Source organism: Lepus europaeus, chromosome 13 (genome assembly GCF_033115175.1).
Source record: "Lepus europaeus isolate LE1 chromosome 13, mLepTim1.pri, whole genome shotgun sequence".
NCBI classification, from domain to species: Eukaryota; Metazoa; Chordata; class Mammalia; order Lagomorpha; family Leporidae; genus Lepus; species Lepus europaeus.
In genome coordinates, this window is record NC_084839.1 from 57,482,937 (window position 1) to 57,503,166 (window position 20,230).

At 37.3% G+C, this 20,230-nt stretch overlaps 1 protein-coding gene across 1 annotated transcript in view; it reads right to left on the reverse strand.

Annotated features, from left to right (window-relative positions):
- Nucleotides 1–235: 235 nt before the first annotated feature.
- Nucleotides 236–20,230, reverse strand: part of XPO1 (exportin 1) — a 47,256-nt gene continuing 27,261 nt past the window's right edge. Inside the window, exons 5-25 of the mRNA XM_062209507.1 lie at nt 19,475–19,536; nt 19,224–19,268; nt 18,259–18,440; nt 14,906–14,954; nt 14,478–14,597; nt 13,146–13,274; nt 11,859–12,017; nt 10,707–10,904; nt 10,079–10,217; nt 9,741–9,922; nt 9,505–9,661; nt 9,263–9,426; nt 8,876–9,010; nt 8,100–8,283; nt 7,711–7,817; nt 5,350–5,544; nt 4,507–4,675; nt 2,738–2,872; nt 2,498–2,657; nt 2,301–2,397; nt 236–1,295 (exon numbers count right to left, since the gene is read on the reverse strand). Coding sequence (XP_062065491.1) covers nt 1,149–1,295; nt 2,301–2,397; nt 2,498–2,657; nt 2,738–2,872; nt 4,507–4,675; nt 5,350–5,544; nt 7,711–7,817; nt 8,100–8,283; nt 8,876–9,010; nt 9,263–9,426; nt 9,505–9,661; nt 9,741–9,922; nt 10,079–10,217; nt 10,707–10,904; nt 11,859–12,017; nt 13,146–13,274; nt 14,478–14,597; nt 14,906–14,954; nt 18,259–18,440; nt 19,224–19,268; nt 19,475–19,536 — 2,915 coding nt within the window. The 3' untranslated portion in view covers nt 236–1,148. The remainder of the gene's footprint in view (nt 1,296–2,300; nt 2,398–2,497; nt 2,658–2,737; nt 2,873–4,506; nt 4,676–5,349; nt 5,545–7,710; nt 7,818–8,099; nt 8,284–8,875; nt 9,011–9,262; nt 9,427–9,504; nt 9,662–9,740; nt 9,923–10,078; nt 10,218–10,706; nt 10,905–11,858; nt 12,018–13,145; nt 13,275–14,477; nt 14,598–14,905; nt 14,955–18,258; nt 18,441–19,223; nt 19,269–19,474; nt 19,537–20,230) is intronic.

The following is a 20,230-nucleotide window of genomic DNA, read 5'->3' on the forward strand; positions in this document are numbered from 1 at the left end:
GTTTACTTGTTCACACTTTAGGATGACCTATGAGAACTTGACAGTTAAGAGATCTGGTCTCTACAGAACAGAAGCTATCAGGAACACTTCATCTTAAGCACCTGCTTGCAAGCTTTTACCTGAGAAATCACACTGTATGTCATCCGTCAAGCTTCATTTTAAAATGTTACTTGAATGCTTATACACAACCATTCTCATTAGTACAGGAATAACTTTTGAGCCAATAAAGGGAAAATTAATGTAAACCAAGTTTATTTTGCTTTTAAGTAGTGTTCTTAAAGCACTACAGCCTGGTAAACAATGTAAATTAGTATAAGTCATCTCAAAAGCCAGAGTTTTGTTTTGTTTGTTTTTTAATGAGTTGTTAAAAAGATGCAGGCTATTCTAACAGGATAAATATTTTTAACCATTTCACTTCGAGTTAATGAAGGCTCACAAATGAGCAACACTCCTCATTGAGGAAAACAAAAAGCTGTTGTCGACAAGCGACAGCACACACACACAAAAACAAAAAGAACTGTGTAAAAATAACTAACTGTGTTCCCATATTTTTTGAAGTCGCTTTACAATGGGATGATATGCACATGATCTTGCTGCAAACTTGTCATACAGACTTGTAATACACATAGTCTAGAGAAACGATTCAGTCCAAGAGGTGCTAACTTTAGACAATGCAGCACTATAATCCTTTTAACAATGCAATTTGTTTTACTCACTTTTCTTCTAGGCTGAAATACAGGCTAGAAAGAAAATGCTCCCTAATTAAAAATTGGTATTGTTTACAGGAAAAATTGTATAATTTTTGCATCAGAATTTACAAGTATATGTTCAAACTGAATTTGCCTCCTCCCCCCCAGACCAGCCACAAAATGGGCATGAAGTAAAATTTAAAAAATGCCTTAATTTTCAACTTCATGCAAACTAAATAAAGATGACCAAAACAAAAGCTTAAACAATGGAAGGATATTTCACAGAAAATTTCTTATACAAAAAACACATAAGAAAAAGGGCCACTAGGTGACATTTTAATTTACAAATTGGCATCATTTTGGTCGACAAATATCCAGATGCTGTTTTATACTGCCAACAAGAGTTGCAGAGGAAAAAAAAAACAAAAACAAAAAAACAACCCAGCACAATTTTGGATTTTAATCACACATTTCTTCTGGAATTTCGTGTGGATTAAGGATGCCAGGGACAGACATTTGAAGTTTATGTTTCTCTTCCTGAGCCTGTCGAAGAGCTGTTTCTCTTTCTTCCAAAAACAGATCAGATGTATCCTCACCTGCAAATTCCTGTGGAAACAGATAGTTGAAACATTCACAGAGTAAAGTTCAACCTGCCTTTCGAAAAAGAAAACTGTGGGAGCCCGCTATGTGGCATAGTGGGTTAAGCCTGGCTTTGGCCTGATCCAACCCTATCTACTGTAGCCACTTAGAGAGTGATAATGCATGGATGGACTATCTCTTTCTCCATCTGTTTTTCAAATAAATCTCTAAAACACAGTAAAAAATGACTCCTTGGTGCTCCACTTCTGACCCAGCTCCCTGCTGATGTGCCTGGGAAAGCACAAGATGGAGCAAGTCCGTGAGCCCCGAGAAGAACTTCTGAAGAAGCTCCTGTCTCCTGGCTTCAGCCTTGCCCTGAGGCCATGTAGAGTAGAAACCTCCGGAGGCAAGCTCTCTCATTTCTTTGTGGTCTTCTCCCCACTCTCTGTAATTCTTTCAAATAAATATTTTAAAACTCACTATTATTTGGTAATATACATATATTTCTTATTTAAAAGCCTGAGTGAGCGAGAGAAAAGAGCTGGAGAGAAAGTGAGCAAGATCTTCCATCCCGATCACTCCCCAAATGGCTGCAATGGCCAGAACAGGACCCATCTGAAGCCAGGATCTAGGAGCCTCTTCAGATCTCCCACGTGGGTTCATGGGCCCAAGTACTTGGACCTTCCTCTGTTGCACTCCCAGGCAAATTAGCTCCAGCTCTCTGCTAATGGCCTGGGAAAGCAGAAGATGGCCTACATCCTGAACCTACATGAGACCCGGAAGAAGCTCCTGGCTCCTGAACCAGCAGATGGAAGACCCCACTCCCGTCTTCTCCTTCTCTCTCTGTGTAACTCTGACTTTCAAATAAATACTCCATTCAAACAACATACTGTGATTGAGTCTGAGTCCTTGATCTCTTAGTATTTTAAATCTCTATTCATTTTGTTATTAATGAAGTGATTCTTTCTCCATTGCAACAATTAAGTAATCCTATTTAGCTTAACAATTCTGCAACAGCAAATAAATACATACCTTTATCTGTACTAGGAAATCCCTTAGATGTTCCTTGAAAGCAGGAATATCCTGATTTAAGCTGAAAAGTCCTGTCACAAAGAGCTTCACTTGAGCACTACAAATCGAAACACAATGATTAAACAATCATTTTTAAACCAGAAACTTTGGAAAAGATAATTTTAAGAATTTAAAATTTAATAAAAAAAATTGTTTACTCTTGTAAATGAGGGAATGCAGATTTAAGTAGATTAGCAACATATTCCTGAATAAACATCTGGTTGTTCACTGGGTTCCCAGGATTTAATGGTGTACTTATTTTGCCTTCTTCAACCAAATTAAACATATATGCAAGTATTGATGCATGCATTGTTAAACCTGTAGATAAGAAAATTATCAGTAACTCTTCAGATATAGAGCAATGGGAAGACTTAACATTTAAATGGATTCATTCTTACCAGCAGTATGTGAGGTGTCTGTCACAACAGAAAAGATATGCTGAAGAATATCACAAAAATAAGTCTGATAGAAACTCTGGGCAGCAGCTTCTTCTTGTGCAACATTTTGTAAGAGTGTAAAAAGTATTTGTAAGCCTGAAGGATGTAGATCACCAAAATGAAGTTATTACAGACTTTAATCATGCAAACAAAATCATGACAACAAAATTGAGACATCTTCAAAAGAGTTCAAAGGAAATGTGTTTTATGAAAAAACTACAGTGATTCCAGAATTATATTACAGAAAAATAAACTCACAATAACTTGCTACAACATGTCTGAACAGGATCTAAGCACTAAGAAGGGTAAGACATTTGTTTGAATAGAGATCTCAAAAAAACAAGGTGAATCCTACTAAAATTGAATGAAAACCAAAATTAAATTTATGTTAAAGTCAGTGGAAGAACCATGAAATCACTGATTCTTAATGCAAAGTTTATTGTCACAAAGCAATCAGCAGCTTGCAAATAAGTAACTCATCTTCTGTGTGCATCTATGGGAGGCTATTTTTTGTGGGGGAGAAGGCTGTTAAAGCTTCAATTTTAGGGGCAAGTATCATGGCACAATGAGTTAAGCCTGACTTGCAGTGCTGGCATCCCAGAATCTCGGCTACTACATTTCGGATGACCCAAGTTCTTGGGTCCTGGCCTCCCATGTGCAAGACGAGCATGGAGTCCCTGGCTCCTGACAGGCGGCTGTAGCCATTTGGGTACTTAAACAGTAGACTCGTCCCTCCACCCTCATGGCATTTGGTCTCCCTTTCAAATAAATACACCAGGAAAAAAAAAAATCTGAAATTTTATTCCCTCCACAGAAAACACATAACAAATTCTGAGCCAAAATAACATGCCTTCTACCAACATTGCTAAGAGTTTTTCGGGGCCGGCACTGTGGCCTAGCAGGAAAAGCTGCTGCCTGCAGTGCCGGCATCCCATATGGGCGCTGGTTCAAGTCCCGGCCCAAGGATTTGGGCCATCTTCTACTGCTTTCCCAGGCCATAGCAGAAAGCTGGATCAGAAATAGAGCAGCCGGGTCTTGAACCGGCGCCCATATGGGATGCCAGCTCTTCAGGCCAGGGCTTTAACCCGCTGCACCGCAGTGCCACCCCTGGTTATCTTTTCTTATAAAAGTATCTTGAACTTCACAGAGCTTTTGGCTGAGGATAAAGTCTGTGTTCTTATCTTTTCCATATACTTCTGAAATTTCATCAAACAACTATCGTTAAGAATACATAAAATAGCTCCAAGCCAACCCTCAGACATCAGTATGTCTTTTGAAACTACATATAAAATATCAAACCCTCTATGTACTGTGCTTTTTCCTTCATCTATGATAAAATTAGGCACAGTAAGATTATAACAACAATGCTAATACCACCATTAATACTCTTCTGTTTGTAGTGATTATTAAATAAAGGTAATTTGAATAGACTGCAATGCTACAACTTGTTCTGAAACCAGAGATTCCAAGTAACTAATGAGCTGGCAGCTCATGCAGTCTGGGAAGCCCCTGTTTCCCATGTGGGAGGCCCAGAAAATGTCCTAGCTTCCGGCTGGCCTGGTCCAGCCACAGCCATTGTGACCATCTGGGGAGTGAATCAGCAGGTGAAAGTTCTAACATAAGTGAGCAATGTATTTCTGGTAAAACAGTAGATGACAGAGGGAGAATACAATATACGGTTTTAAAATGGAAGGCAGATGAACAAAAGGACATCTTTTCTATGTATTTACCTGTATCTGCAACATTCCTCATAGTATGTTTGAAAGCCCAAATGATGGAATCCAGAACAAGCTTAAACTGTGCAGGTGGAATAGCCAGAAATGCTGGGAAACAATGAGAATTGACAGCTTGAAGTAGTAAGAAAAAGTTTGTTCTGTGTTCAGGATATTCTTCAAAGTCCTAAAAATAAACAATTGGGATAGAACATTTCATCACCTTAGTTCTGTTAAATGGGAAGCAACAGTCAAGCCTTAATTCAGTATGATTGGTGTTGTCCTCTTACCCTGTAATATACTGCTTCCTAAGATAAACTCAAAGAAATGAGTTTCACATTTATTAAAAAATTAATAAGACTATATGCATGAATTATCAAATTCAAAAATGAAAGTCACCTTAGTAAATGAAGAGAAGTCATCAAAACCCACATGAAAATACCAAATTCTTGAGATTATCACCAATTTTGTTTTTGTTACTTTGGGACCACTATATTAAAAGTTAGCAACTGTGTAAATTTGTACACATACACCAAAGCGTTTCTCTTCAAGAACAATATATTTTCCAATGTATTATCAGCAATTTATTCACATTTCTAACTTAAAATCAGGACTACATTTCCATTTATTTAAACCTATAAATACAATTTAATCCTTAAAAAAATAAAGGCTGATATTCTACAAGTTTAATACATGCTAGGTGTTTCAAAGTTAAAATGTATTGTCCTTTCCTGATTTGGAAATTCAAATATTTAACTCCAGGGCCTTAAAACTACAATACTCTCAGATAACAATGACACTTTCAAGAGTTAAGGATATAGCAACATTTTTCATTATGTAATTAGAATGTAAATCACATGCCTTATTTATCATATTCAATGTGCATTCAAAAACAGCATCAAATATTTGAGGTATTTCAGCTGTTATATGTCCTCCTAATTTGTTGACAATAATGGCCATGGTACTAAGCACTTCTGGTTCTCTAGCAGCTGGGACATTTCTCTGATAATCAATGAGAACTGCATCTAACAGAGGAGGAACAAAATTTTCAGCTACCTGTTGGGGAAAAAAAAAGAAATTCAGATTTAATCCAGGCACTTGCTATCATAATTATTAGGTTATTCTTATCCTAAGATTTAGGCTGAAAATGGGAGATCCTGTGTGTTTATCAGGTTTGCCTACATTAAAAAAGTTACCAGAGAAATAAAGATTAGGATCAGTCATGGATACAGTGTAGTTCAAATATATTCTAAAGAAAGTGAAGGGGCCAGTGTTGTGGTCCAGCAGGTTAAGCCACTTGCAACAATAGCATTCCTTACCAGAGGACAGTTTCAAGTCCTGGCTGCTCAGTTTCTGAACCAGCTCCCTGCCATCTGTTCCTGGGAAAGCAGAGTATTTGGGCCCTTATCACACACTTGGAAGACTGGTTTGGGCCTGGCCCAGTCCTGGCTGTTGTAGCCATTTGGTAAAATCTCTCTCCCTAACTCTGAGTTTCAAATAAATAAATAATTAACAAACAATGGTTCTCTACTAAGACACAAAAAACACAACCCATGTTGTTATAGTAGTATCCAATAATACAAAACAATATTTGAAAGATAATTTCTAATTACTACCCATTTGGTGTCTCTAAAACTAGAATGGACTCATTTCCACTAACAATGACTTTCCCTACAAACTAGACAAAGTTTTTAAAATACATCCTTGAATTCACTCCCTAAAACTTAAACATAAACTTACCTGATTCCTTTTTACCACAGTGCTCACAAAATTTGTCCAAGTTACTATAAATTTAAAACCTTAGAATTCCTTCAATTCATCCTATCTTGTATTTCCAATTTCGAAATACATTTCCGATGACATAAAATACACTTTCAAAACATTTTAATGCTCAGTTTAGCTCCTTTTAAAACGTCTCGTGAGTTACACTTCAACAAATATCCTAAAAAATATTTCCTTATCAAGGAGCAATATCAGAATTTTAGGGGCACGTGTCTAGCATAGCAATTAAGTTGACACTTGGGACACCTGCTTCTCAGCGTACCCAGGTTTCTCCTTCTAATTCTAATTTCCTGCTAATGCAGGTCGAATACTTTTATCCCTACTACCCGTTTTTGAAAACTGAATTGAGTTCCTGGCCCCTGGCTTCAGCTTGGCCCCACCACAGCTACTGCAGGCATTTGAGCAATGAGCTAGTGCATGGAAAATTTTGTTTCTCTCTACCATTCAATACACATAAAATTTTTAAAAGGAAAGGAAAGGTTGCTGTTGTGGTACAGAGGACTGAGCATTATTAGACAGCCACATTTCTTAATGGAATGCCTAGGTTGAGTCCCTGTTACTCTACTTTTCTTAAAGACTTTATGACACAGTGCCTGATATTCCACTTCTGATCCAGGTCTCTGAAATGCATATCCTGTGAGGCAGCAGGTGATGGCTCAAATAGTTGAGTGGCTGCTGCCCATGTCTGAGATCCAGGCTTCTGAATTCAACGTAGCCCAGTCCCAACTGTACTGGGCAATTAGGGAAATGAATAAGAATATCAGAAGATATCTCTCTCTCTTGCTCTGTTTATCAAATATAAGAAATAAAAAACAAGGAAAAACTTGGAAATTTTCATGAATCATACACTGAAAAAAATTAATTTTTTAAAAGATTTATTTATTTATCTGAAAGGCTGAGTTCTTCTATTTGCCAGTTTCCCCTCAAACTGGCTGCAACTGCTGGAGCAGAGCTATCTGAAGCCAGGTGCCTAGAGCTTCTTCTGATTCTCCCATGTGGGAGCCCAAACACTTGGGCCACCTTCTGCTGCTTTCCCAGGCACATTAGCAGTGAGCTGGATCGAAAGTGGAGCAGCCAGGGCACAAGCAGGTGCCCATATGGGATGCCAGTACTGCAGGTGTTGGCTTTACCTACTACACCACAGCGCCAGCCCAGCATAAGGGGCTTTCTTACTGAACAGGCAATCTATGGGCAGTTTTGCAGTTGTACAATTAATCTCAAAATTGTGTTACACAAAAATTGCACATAGGTGAAATCTAAATTCAATTTCCTACATTCCCACAGAAATATTGTAATGAGCTCTTTATCTTACATTAAGTAGCTATAAAATAATCAAACATAAACATCTACATTATATTCAAGTTGGCAATACACACATATAAACATATTTTGGAGAATGAGGCATTATAATAAAAAGCCAAGAAACCCAAAACTTCTTACCATTTGTGGATCATTGGACCGGCTTACCCAACCAGATATCAACTTTAATGTTTCCCTTTTTACTGTTCGCATACTTCTAATCAGTGGTTGCTTTGTAACCATTTCACCTAAAAAACATAATCAAGTGGAATCTAACTCACCAAATAAAATTCACAGTGATACTTACACCATATACTATTATAAAATTTAAAGCTAAAGGTATATAAAGTTTAAAAGTAATTATTAAGAATAATCTTAAAAGAAAAAGGGACATCCAACAGTTTAAAAAAGAAAACATCAGGGGTAATATGGTACATGGGAAAGTTGATTTAAACCTGTCAGAAATACTAACTACTTAACCTAAACCAGTGAAGGCAAAACCGTTTTTGTACATATAGCATATTACCTACCATTAGCCTGAATAGCTGCAGAAATATTTTCACTGAGGCACTTGTACACATTAAGCATATCTAGGTAAATTCTTCCAAGCTGAATTACAAAAGGGTGTCCAACAGCTTTACAAGCTCTCACATTTGTCTTCAATATGCTACCAAGCTGTTTGACTGTTTCAGGATCTTTCAGTATATCCACATTCTGCAAAGAAGACAAAAACAAACCCCATCACTTGAGAATTACCCATATAACTACTCAAAGAAAACCCAGTACCTTCTCTACCCAAACCCTTACAATCCTATATGGTAAAACATACACAGAACATTTTATTTACCAACAATGACTAAAAAATGGAGTAAAACATTCAAATTGTCACATTAACAATTAAGAAAACTTATTTCTAAGGGAGGGGAGGCATTAGGCACAGTGGTTAGATACGTGTTGGGTTATCTTTTATCAGAATAACTGGTTTGAGTCTTGCTCTTTCATTTCTGATCCAGCTCCTCCCTAATGTGCACCCTAGGAGGCATCAAGATTATGGCTTAAGTGCTTGGGCACCCATCACCCATGTGCACGACTGAGATTGAGTGGCTGGCCTTGGGTGTTGGGGAGTAAACCAGCAGATGAACATTTCTGTCTGCCTGCCTCTTTCTGCCTTTCAGACAAAACAAAAAGTAAATATTAATTTTTTAAAAAAATCACTTATGGATCAGGAATATGCATTTATGGCGTATATCAAAAGTACAAAAATCACATTTGCAAATAGTCTTCTTCAATTCCAACTAAAACTTACTTTGGTTGCCTGCTGGATTATACTATCCCACACTTGATTGGGGAGCAGCATGTATTTTTCAATCAGATGTTCTTGGACTGTCTGGTCTGTTTGTGCACCAATCATGTAGCCCACAGCTTCATAAAATGTATGAACCTATTTTAAAAAGCAGACTTTGCTTACACTTACGCATTTTGGTAAAGAAAACCACACAATTAACAAACATACCCATTCTATTTATATTACACAGGACAACAGCCTAGCAAACCAACTGTTAAGTTTCTGGCTTGCTATAAAAGGTCAACACGAAAATTTACAATTAATTTAATTGTAGGATTTTATTTCCATTAAATTCTCATTATTACGGGGATCACTTTCTAAAAATTACATGCTTAGTATTTGACATACCTGTTGAGGCTGAAGATCACAAATGATAGTGTTAATGTTGTTCAAAATTTCATCAATAAATGGCATTACTTCTCCAACCTGGACTTGAACAAAATGCCTGCGGCACTTCTGAGCTATTTTAATAAAAGTATCACAAGCCATGTCCTGGACTCCATCATGGGTCTCTAATAAAATAAAAACATTCAACTATTTTGCTCAATTAAAAAAAAATTAAAACATATTGAATTAAATGAGTAATTTACCATGCATGAATTCAAACAGCTTGTTAACTACAGTCTTCAAAAATTTCCAGTGAGCTCTCAAAAATCTTGGATATTGACCTACTATGTACATGATATTTGATGCAATAATAGCTTTATTATCTTTCCCTCTTTTCTGTTCACATAATCCTAATAGATCCTGTAAAATAAGACAATTTTAAGTCATTTATCTTAACAAAATATATTATGGCTATAGTTCACATATATTCTTTGCTTACCTTTATAACAGTAACAAGAAATCGTTTTTCATCCTCTTCATGCATGGCTCCACTAATGGAGCCTATTGCCCAACACAATGTATTCAAATTTTTCCAAGACCACTCTGTCCCATTCACTTGATTGTGAAGCTTTTCAGTCATTATTCTTTCTGTATCTACATAATCCAGATGAGTAAGATAAACTACAAAGAAAAATTTCAGATGTTTCAATTGCAAAACACAATGAGCCAAAGACTTTTATTAAAAAAAGTAAATTAATAAAAATGGCTACTTTAAAACATCCCAGTGTACCCCATTTTCTGAAAATTATTCCCATCTCAAAGTAGGTTTTAACTTACCTAATGTTTCTCTCATATTTTTATACAAATTTATGGAATCTGTATCCTTCATGAATTCTCTCACAACTTCTCCCTGATCATTTTCTACAACCAATACTTCCTCTGGTTTCGCCATACGACTAACCATCAATAAACGGACCTATCCAACAAGAAGATAATCAAGAAAATCTGTTAGCTGTATGCTATTAGCCACAAATGTAGAAATTTAGGGGGAAAACTCAAGGCATGTACTTAAATTACCATGCCAAAAAAAAAAATTTCCAGAAAAGTTAAAGATATTTAATGCTATTACTTGATCACATAAAAATGTGAACTATAAAGGCAAAAATTTAAATTTCATTGCAATAGTTTCCTGTGTCTCTTTTCCAGATTCTCTATCAATGCCAACGTGAAAGGCCAATGAACTTGCATGCCCAACAAATTCTCAAGTGATGTTGATGATGCAAGGACAGAAACTGTACTTCTGAAAATCATGGCCAAATCAAATTCTTTCTGGCTCCTGCTTTCACAGTTCCTGCAGAAGTTGTTGGATCCTTTTGATAGCTCATTAATTTAGATAGATTAGCCAGACTAAAAAGATCTACATATAGCAATCAAAACCACAGTAAGCATCAGAAAGAACACATACCTTGGATAACACTGGCAGATAGAGCTGTCTCCTGGGGGGAACATCAAAATGTTGAGTTCCTGACAGCAATGGAGAGGCAGATGTAGAAAATGGGCTCTCTCTATAGAGTTCAGCTGCCAAGTGATTCCAGTATTCAAGACAAATCTTAAAGATTTCAGTTTCTTCTACTTCTGATACCAGCAACATATAATGAAGAGCCTATACATAAGACCAAAAGTGTTAATTTGTATTTATTATCAAGTCTCAAAATTACCTTCCACTTGCCACTTTAATCGGAAGTTAATGTTTTACTTCATACATCTTTGATTTCATTACTTACTCAAGTCTATGAACTCTGAAAACAAATGGTGCTTCTTCTGACATATGCCACCATACTTCCAACAACCTCTTAAAAAGTTGATCATTATGTACTGTAATCAAACAGCTTAAAAACACATTGTTTGTAAAAGTCCTTTGGTGATACCCAAAGTATAGAAATAATCCAAATGTTCAAAGGTAAATTAATAAACATGTTATGTTCATATGATGGAATATAATTCAGATAAGAATATAACAGAGGAATCTTTAAATACATCAAACTGACACAGAAACCATACACAAAAGTCACAGGCTGTATGATCTGATTTAGATGAAAAAAGCAGAACAGCTAAGACCATTGGCAGAAACCAACTAAATGATTTATAGTGGTTGAGGAAAACTAGAGATAATGATTAGTTTGAGGGGTACACCTTTAGGGTGGATGAAAATTGTTTTCAAATAGATATTAATACTTATACATAAAATGCCACTCAACTGCATACACCTAAATGGATAAACTTATGTGAATGCCTCAATTAATTATAAAATATTTTTGGACATTTAGCTTGTAAAGTTACTTGTGTAATATTATTTAGGAATTTATTTTTATGAGAAATTAGTAGACACAGCCTTATGCAGAAAGTTAGAAACTCAGTTTATTGACTGTATTTGAAAACTGACAAAATATATTATGTTTGTATGTGTGTGTGTGTATATACATACACACACACATACATATATACACAGATAGATATTCACACATACACATACACACAAGGAAAGTAATAACCATCCTTTTTGAGTTTTTTTAATACAGAAAAGAATTTCAGGAGCCAAAGACTCCAAAAAGCCTACCTCCATGAGTGTTTCCCTGAGATTTAATCTTTTTTCTATAAGTTGACCGTGTTCCTTAAGAAAGGTGCAGAGAAACAAACTGAGGTTTTGAATAAAGTTCTGTTCATCATCTTTTCCATTTGAATATGCTAGTCGAATGTTGGTATTTAAAGGAAGCATCTGTAAGTTAAAATAAATGTTTAAAAATTAAAACAAAAAATATTTTTGAAAAATTACACACTATAATTTAAACCTGTAAGCCTACAATACACATTTGTTAATATTAAGCTGTAAGAGGACTCCTCATTCTGTTATGCCTCCTTTTATTTCTCTGTGACCTAGGTTTTCGATTTTCTCCAAAAAGAAAGGTTACAGGGAAACTACCTCTATTATATTCTTTCAATTTTTCCATCAGACTTTTTCTTTCTCAGTGACAATGAAAATGTTTCCCAATATCTAGTCCGATCTCTACAGCAAGATCAAGCTTGTAAATTCTGGAGAAAATACATTGTTGGGGCTGGCGCTTCTGCCCAGCATCCATATGGGTGCTGGTTCAAGACCCAACTACTCCACTTTCAATCCAACTCGCTGCCAATGGTCTGGGAAAGCAGTGGAAGATGGCCCAAGTCCTTGTGCCCTTGCACCCACATGGGAGACCCCAAAAACGCTCATGACTCTTGGCTTCGGATCAGCCCAACTCCAGCTGTTGTGGCCATTTGGGGAGTGAATCAGCAGATGTAAGGTGTCTCTCTCTATAACTTGCTTTCTCAAAGAAACAAATCTTAATTTTAAAAAATATATTTTTGACACACCTAAAACCTTTATTTCAAGTAATTTTCAGTTCCCATTAAAAACTTCTATTTTACAACTGATTTTATAAAAACACAATATTTCAGAGTCGGCGCCTGGCCTGCAGCGCCAGCATCCCATATGGGTGCCGGTTCGAGACCCGGCTCCTCCACTTCCAATTCTACTCTCTGCTATGGCCTGGGACTGCAGCAGAAGATGGCTCAAGTCCTTGGGCCCCTGCACCATGTGGGAGACCCGGAGGAAGTTCCTGGCTCCTGGCTTTGGATCGGCACAGCTCCAGCCATTGCAACCAATTGGGGAGTGAACCATCAGACGGAAGACCTCTCTCTCTCTCTCTCTGGAACTCTGATTTTCAAATAAATAAATAAATCTTAAAAATAAAAACACAATATCTCAATACACTTGATGTGTAACACATGGAGTTAAAATATCTGAACCTGAATCCAACATTTTCTAAGGCACAAAAATGGTTCCATTTCCAAGCTAGTGGACTATTACCTGTTTTAGCTGCATCATTGTCAGTGTAAATAACGTTACAAATTGTTCCTCATATTGGCTTACACTCACACCAGCAATCTCGGTGAGGCACTTCAGAGAGACATTTCGAAACATTGGAACATTCAGGAACTATATTTTTTAAAAAACAGAAGCATAAAATTAAATAGCTGAAGCACATGATGCTTAAGATTAACATTTTAAGGAAAGGAAAAGATTTAACAATTAGAAACAAGTTAGCAGTCACATAGGTAAGTGAATGATATGCTTTATTTTAGAGATACATTTTAAGGAAATTCCATCATCTCAGGAATACTATGAATTTGGAGAAAATATCTAAGTGGCAAAGCTATCAGTGGGTGGCAGTTTGTAAGCATTAAAAGCCTTAGCCTATTACATCCTATTCATAGGACACCTATAAAGACTTAAATTGAACAATGACTATACCACTTATGGTAACATTTAATTAAATATATGTCCTAGAAATAGTTGCAGAGACTTAATGGGATAGAAATAGACATATACGGGCCATGAGTACCTATTCAAGTCCCGCCTGCTCTGCTTCCAAACTAGCTGTTTATGCATTTGGCAAAACAGGACAAGACTAGTATGGAGTACTGGGCTGCTGGCTTTGGCTTGAACCAGTCCCTGCAGTTAGGGCCATTTGGGGAATGAACCAACAGATACAAGAGATCTCTCTGTCTCTTTTTCTCTGTAACTCTGCCTGTTTTTCAAGTACATAAATCTTTTAAAAAAGGACATTTCTATTGACGTGCTAATTCCATTTTAAACAAATTTACAGGAAGGAAATGCTTGATATGTGTATAAATATCCTATATACACAAGAATGTAGCTGAGAGTGAATGGGTGACTGGCTAAGTGGCTGAACTGTTGGGATGCATACATTCCTTTTTTACATTCCTTTTTTTGGTTTAGGTCCTGCCTCTTCCATAAAGATTCCAGCTTCTGGGAAGTAGCAGGTAATGCTTCAAGTAAGTGGGATGCCTAAACTGAGGTCCAGTCTAGGCCCCTGAGGGCAATCTGAGGAACAACCCAACAGAAGGGAGCAGTTTGTCTCTTTCCCAGCCTCTCAAGTAAATGAAAAACAGAAAACGTGACTAAATATAATCAAGACTGTCATTTAAATTGAATTAATTGAAATTAAAGGATAAAAGTGGCAGAATCACAGAATTTGACTCATTTCAATTACTAGCTATAATTATAGAAACATTCCTTTTGTGCACTGTCACCTCAGAAACACTGGCTATGCAGAAAGATCTTTACAACTTAAAAGGATATATACAAGTAAGCAGTAACAAAATATATTCACACTACCTTATAAATTAATGTGCTAATTAACTTGGTCTCAAAAATATATCCCAGTGGAATCCAGTTCAGAAACCTGAGCAGTGTTTCCAAGGTTGCATGTACAAGTGGAGCATTTTGAGAATTTTCCTGTAACAAAAACACACCTGTAAATATTATTTTCCTATAATTTATTTTTGAAAATGACACTAAGCACAGGCATTTCAGTTCCATACATTAAATTTCTAATTAAGGCACATTCTGGGAAGCAGCAGTGATGGCTGAAGTAACCGGGTTCTTGTCACTCAAATAGAAGACACACATTGAGTTCCCCAGCTCCTGGTTTTGGTCTTGGCCTAACCTCAGCTGCTGCAAGCACTTGGGGAGTGACCTAGCAGTTGGGCACACAGCCTCTTAGCACTTGGTTTTGAATTAAAAAACAAATTAAGAGCACTTACCATCACAAACTGACACAGCTGAAATATCTGTGAGAACTCATTGCACATGCTTAAAAAAAGAATAACAGGTTCCAATTTAGAAGACAAACACCACATTTATATACTAATAAAAATCATTAAAAATGTCATTTTAATGACCTGTCATCAGTCAGAACTTGAGTGACTTCAATTTCAACACATTTAAAGTACCAATCAAAAGCAAGCTGTTAAAACTACAAACACTAAGGCCAGTTGTGCACAGCGGGCTGGGTTCCTGCCTGAAATACTGGCATTCCACTGGTCAAGACCCAGCTACTCCAGTTCCAATCCAGCTCCCAGCTAATGCACCACAGAGGGCAGCAGAAGATGCCCCAAGTTCCTGGGCACCTGCCACTACGTGGGAGACCTGGATGAACACCAGGTCCTGGTTTCGCCTGTCCCAGTCCAGGTTGTTGTGCCCATTTGGGGAATAAACAGGTGGATGGCTATTAGATATTCTCTCTCTCTCTCTCTCTCCATCTCTGACTGTAACTCTGCCATTCAAAAAATAATTCTTTAAAAATAAACCCGGGCTGGTGCCGCAGCTCACTAGGCTAATCCTCCGCCTTGCTTTCCCGGCACACTGGGTTCTAGTCCCAGTCGGGGCACCGGATTCTGTCCCGGTTGCCCCTCTTCCAGGCCAGCTCTCTGCTATGGCCCAGGAGTGCAGTGGAGGATGGCCCAAGTGCTTGGGCCCTGCACCCACATGGGAGACCAGGAGAAGCACCTGGCTCCTGCCTTGGGATCAGCGCAGTGTGCCAGCCGCGGCAGCCACTGGAGGGTAAACCAATGGCAAAAGGAAGACCTTTCTCTCTGTCTCTCTCTCTCTCTCTCACTGTCCACTCTGCCTGTCAAAAAAATAAAAACAAATCCAAAAGCACTCTTTCACTCTTTAATTCTCACCTAAAAGTGACTATTGTAAAAAAAAAAAAAACAAAAAAAAAAACTTCATTTCTTAGGAGTTTGGTTTTTTGACACATTTACTCTTTTATTTTATCCCTTCAATAATCTCTCAAGTTGTGTTCTCTTTAATGCACATACTTGAAAGAAAACTTTAACAAAATGGCATTAGACAGAGTAGCTCCTCCCTTCCCCAAAAGGAGGTATGTTCTAATCCCTAGTGATTGCCTGAAACCATGGATAATATTGAACGCCTTTATATTCTACCTATTTTCCTATACATACTTATATCAATTAGTATGTAGTTTACATATTAAGTATACAAAAAAAAATACAGATTAACAAGAACATAAGGCACTAAAAAGTTATGTGATTGCAGTTTCTCTCAATATCTTATTGCATCCACTAACAGCTTCTCTTTGGCATATTCAAATTGCCAGCATGGTTACTCTTGCATTATAAGCACTAATACCACAAAAGACTATTCAAAACTATAGATAGCTACAAACTGATTAAAGGCTAAGTAGCAGCTCATCCTCATACAATGTGGATATGCTGAATGAAGGAATGATTCTTATCTTGGGTGGGACAAATTTCAACCCATTACTCAGAATTATGCGCAATTTAGATTTACAGCAAGACAGAAATCTGCTGGTTAACTCTCCAAAAGCCAAGTCAAAGCCAGGAGCCTGGAACTCCTTTGTGGCAGGGGCCCAAGTACTTGGGCCATCTTTTCCTGGTTTCCTAGGCACATCTGCAGGAAGCTGGATCAGAAGCAGAGTAGCCAGGCCTCCATGGACTCACATGGAATGCCAGTGTCCCATGTAATGGTTAACCTACTATACCACAACACTGGCCCTTTATTATATCTGAAAATATTTTGCATTTAGTATTTTCAGCCATGTTTGACAGCAGGCAACTGAAACAATGGAAAAACAATTGATAAAGGGAGAACTAATGTATAGCCCAAACCCCGAAATGTGCTCACAATAATTCAGAGAAAAAATTATAAATTCTTTAGCTTATTTAGCAAAATCTTGTATTCTTAATGAATAAAACAAATTTGTTACTAAATGGAAGAAATGTATATATAGTTTATTATTTTTTAATCAGAAGTAGAGAAGTTGGGACATGAACTGGCACCCAGTGCCACAAGGGGAGGCTTAGCTCACTATGCCATAGCTAGCTCCAACTCATTTCTAATCTTAAAGGGAATGTTTTCAGTACTTTGTGATTAAGCATCATTTGTTTCTTTTTTTTTTTAAAAAAACATTTATTTATTTGAAAGTCAGAGTTACACAGAAAGAGAAGGAGAGGTAGAGAGAGAGAGAGAGGTCTTCCATGCGCTGGTTCACTCCTAAATTGGCTGTAATGGCCAGAGCTGCGCCAGGAGCCAGGAACTTTTTCCGGGTCTCCCACGTGGGTGCAGGGGCCCAAGGACTTGGACCATCCTCCACTGCTTTCCCAGGCCACAGCAGAGAGCTGGATCGGAGGGAGGAGGAGCAACTAGGACCAGAACCGGTATCCATATTGGACACCAGAGCCCCAGGCAGAGGATTAACCTACTGCACCCTGGCGCCAGCCCCTTGCGCCATCTTCTACTGCTTTCCCAGGTCATAGCAGAGAGCTAGACTGGAAGTGGAGCAGCTGTGACTCGAATCGGCTTCCATATGGCATGCTGGCATTGTAGGTAGCGGCTTTACCCACTATGCCACAGCACCAGCCCCAGTGTACAAATGGTTTAACATGGTTTACTACTAAAGGTCAACCTGGCATGTTTAATTACTGGAGAACCAACAAGAAATAGACATAGTAAGAATTCAGCTGGGGCTGGTGTTGTAGCATAGTGTTGTTAAACTGCAGTTTGCAATGCTGGCGTCCCATATGTGCACCAGTTTGTGTCCCAGCTGCTCCACCTCTGATCCAGTTCCCCGATAACAGCCTGGGAAAAGCAGCAGCAGATGTCCCAAGTGTCTGGGCTTCTACCACCCACGTGGAAAACCCAGATAAAGTGCTTGGCTTTGGCCTGGCCCAGTGCTGATCATTATGGCCACGTGGGCACTGGATCAGCAGACGGAAGATCTCTCCTATATATATACATATATACATATATACATACATATATATATATATATATATATATATAACTCTTTCAAATAAATAAATGAATCCTTTTAAAAAAAAACTCAGTTGACATATGGATGTAAATGATTTCCTTGGAACCTTTAAAGAGATCTGAAAGTTGTATGGTATCTTTAACACTTCTCAACCCTGGAGGATTTAGATTAAAGCAATGTAGGACTTTTTCTTAATTTGTAGTCAAACTACAGGTAACTCATAACATTATTCATCACAGTTCTGTGAACATTTAAAATTTTTAAAGTGCTGGAAATAGTTTAATAAATTATTTTTAAATACTAAACAAAGCTACTTGCCTGTCTTTTAAATGCTTAGCTTTCACTTGAGTTATCTGTCCACTAGAGAAATCAAATACTTCTTCACTCAAGAGCTTAAGAATCACCATATTATTCTGACAAAGACTTTCACTGGTCCTACTTGCTCCAACAATGTCACTGATGAAAGTTGGCCAATGTTTGGGCCATTCTTGTTTCAGTATCTAAAATAAGACGTTAAACGTTAATTTCATTCATTCTGAAAAGGTAAATAAATAAAGTAACTCTCAAACACACACTACTAAAATCTGGAGTAAATATGCAAAATTTTCAATTCCTCTCATTTTATATAATACAATTCTCTGCCTTAAAACACCTCATAGCTCCACTCATTATTCTAAATTAATCGTCTCCTCTGGCTCTAATATGTATACACATCAACATTTAGTGGACAGATATGTGTAATTGATCCAAGAAACTCTTACTTAAGTGACAACAGGTGGGCAAGAAGATTACCGTTGAATGGAATCTGGACCATGAAATTGCAAGGCTCTACACATGCAAATTAGCAAGTGAGGACACTGCAAATAGGGACTGAATATCTTTTAACAAAAGCTAGAAGCCTGGACTATCAGTATGGACTGGGATGCTAGGGATCTCTCAGGTATTCTCTAGTAATACCTTCTAACATGCTAAGTAGCTATCTTCTGTGGGGAAAAAAAAGGACACATTACTTTAGAAAATAGGAAAATAAAATTCTACATACAAATTATACAAAAAGCTTGAATTCTCTCAAAGGTTCCAAAATGCTGTCACAGTAAAAAATTAATGGACTTCCAATATGGAACCCAAATCACACTAGTATTTGATGATCCCTACCATGGCAAAATATTCAAGATGTTCATCTCCTTTATTTGATAAAGCAAACTTGAACATTTAGTTCAAAATAAGAATAACTAAAGCATTTAATTTTTCGAAGAAAAGCAATTAATTAAATTAAAGCTTACCTGAACAAGAATCATATTTAACTTTCCAATATACACCTTTTCCTTCTGAAGGGGGGAAAAAAAGACAAGATAAGGAGCTAAAATAGGTCTCAAAGGAATAGAAAGTAAGATATTCTCCTGGGAGACAAATAATTATAAATGGTACTGTAAATATGCATGTTCATACATCTATGACAGAAGATCTAAACTGAGTTAATTAATATTTAGATGATTCTGCATTGCTCAGGATAATTTACCAAAAAAAAGCTTACCTCTACACAAGTAGGATCAGATGACGTCTTGATAATGAGTCCAACAACATACTTTTTAATTCCTATTCAAACAGGATGGGGGAAACCAGAATGGATTAAAAATGGATCTGATTTTATTTAAATCCATAAATACTTTATTATATATTTCTAAAATGATATTTTTATAACATGCTACAAGATTTTAAGAACCCAGTGGGGAGGGCACAGTTAAATCAGATTAACAGATTAAACATGCCAAAAATATTACTATTTTTAGAAATTTGTAAGTGAATTTAGTCTGGCTGCTATTCATATTTTAAAATTGTTCATTTCTTCATTAACTTAACACTACAGACTTAACAATTCCTGACCATTACCTTGTTTTTTTGAATATTTATTTATTTGAAAGGCAGAGTTATAGAGAGGAGAGGCAAAGAAAGAAAGAGAGAGAGAGAGAGGTCTTCCAACTGATGGTTCATCCCCAGATGCCACAACAGCCGGAGCTGCACTAATCCGAAGCCAGGAGCCTCTTGTGATACAGTTCTCTGCTATGGCCTGGGAAAGCAGTGGAAGATGGTCCAGATGCTTTGGTCCCTGCACCCGTGTGGGAGACCTTGATGGAGCTCCTGCCTCTACCTCTCTGTTAACTCTGCCTTTCAAATGAATAAATAAATCAGAGGAAATAGGCCATTTCCCCATGTCCCAAACAAAACTTCTAAGAGAATACTAATTTAGGGGCTGGCACTGTGGTGATACACTGGATTAAGCCCTGCTTCT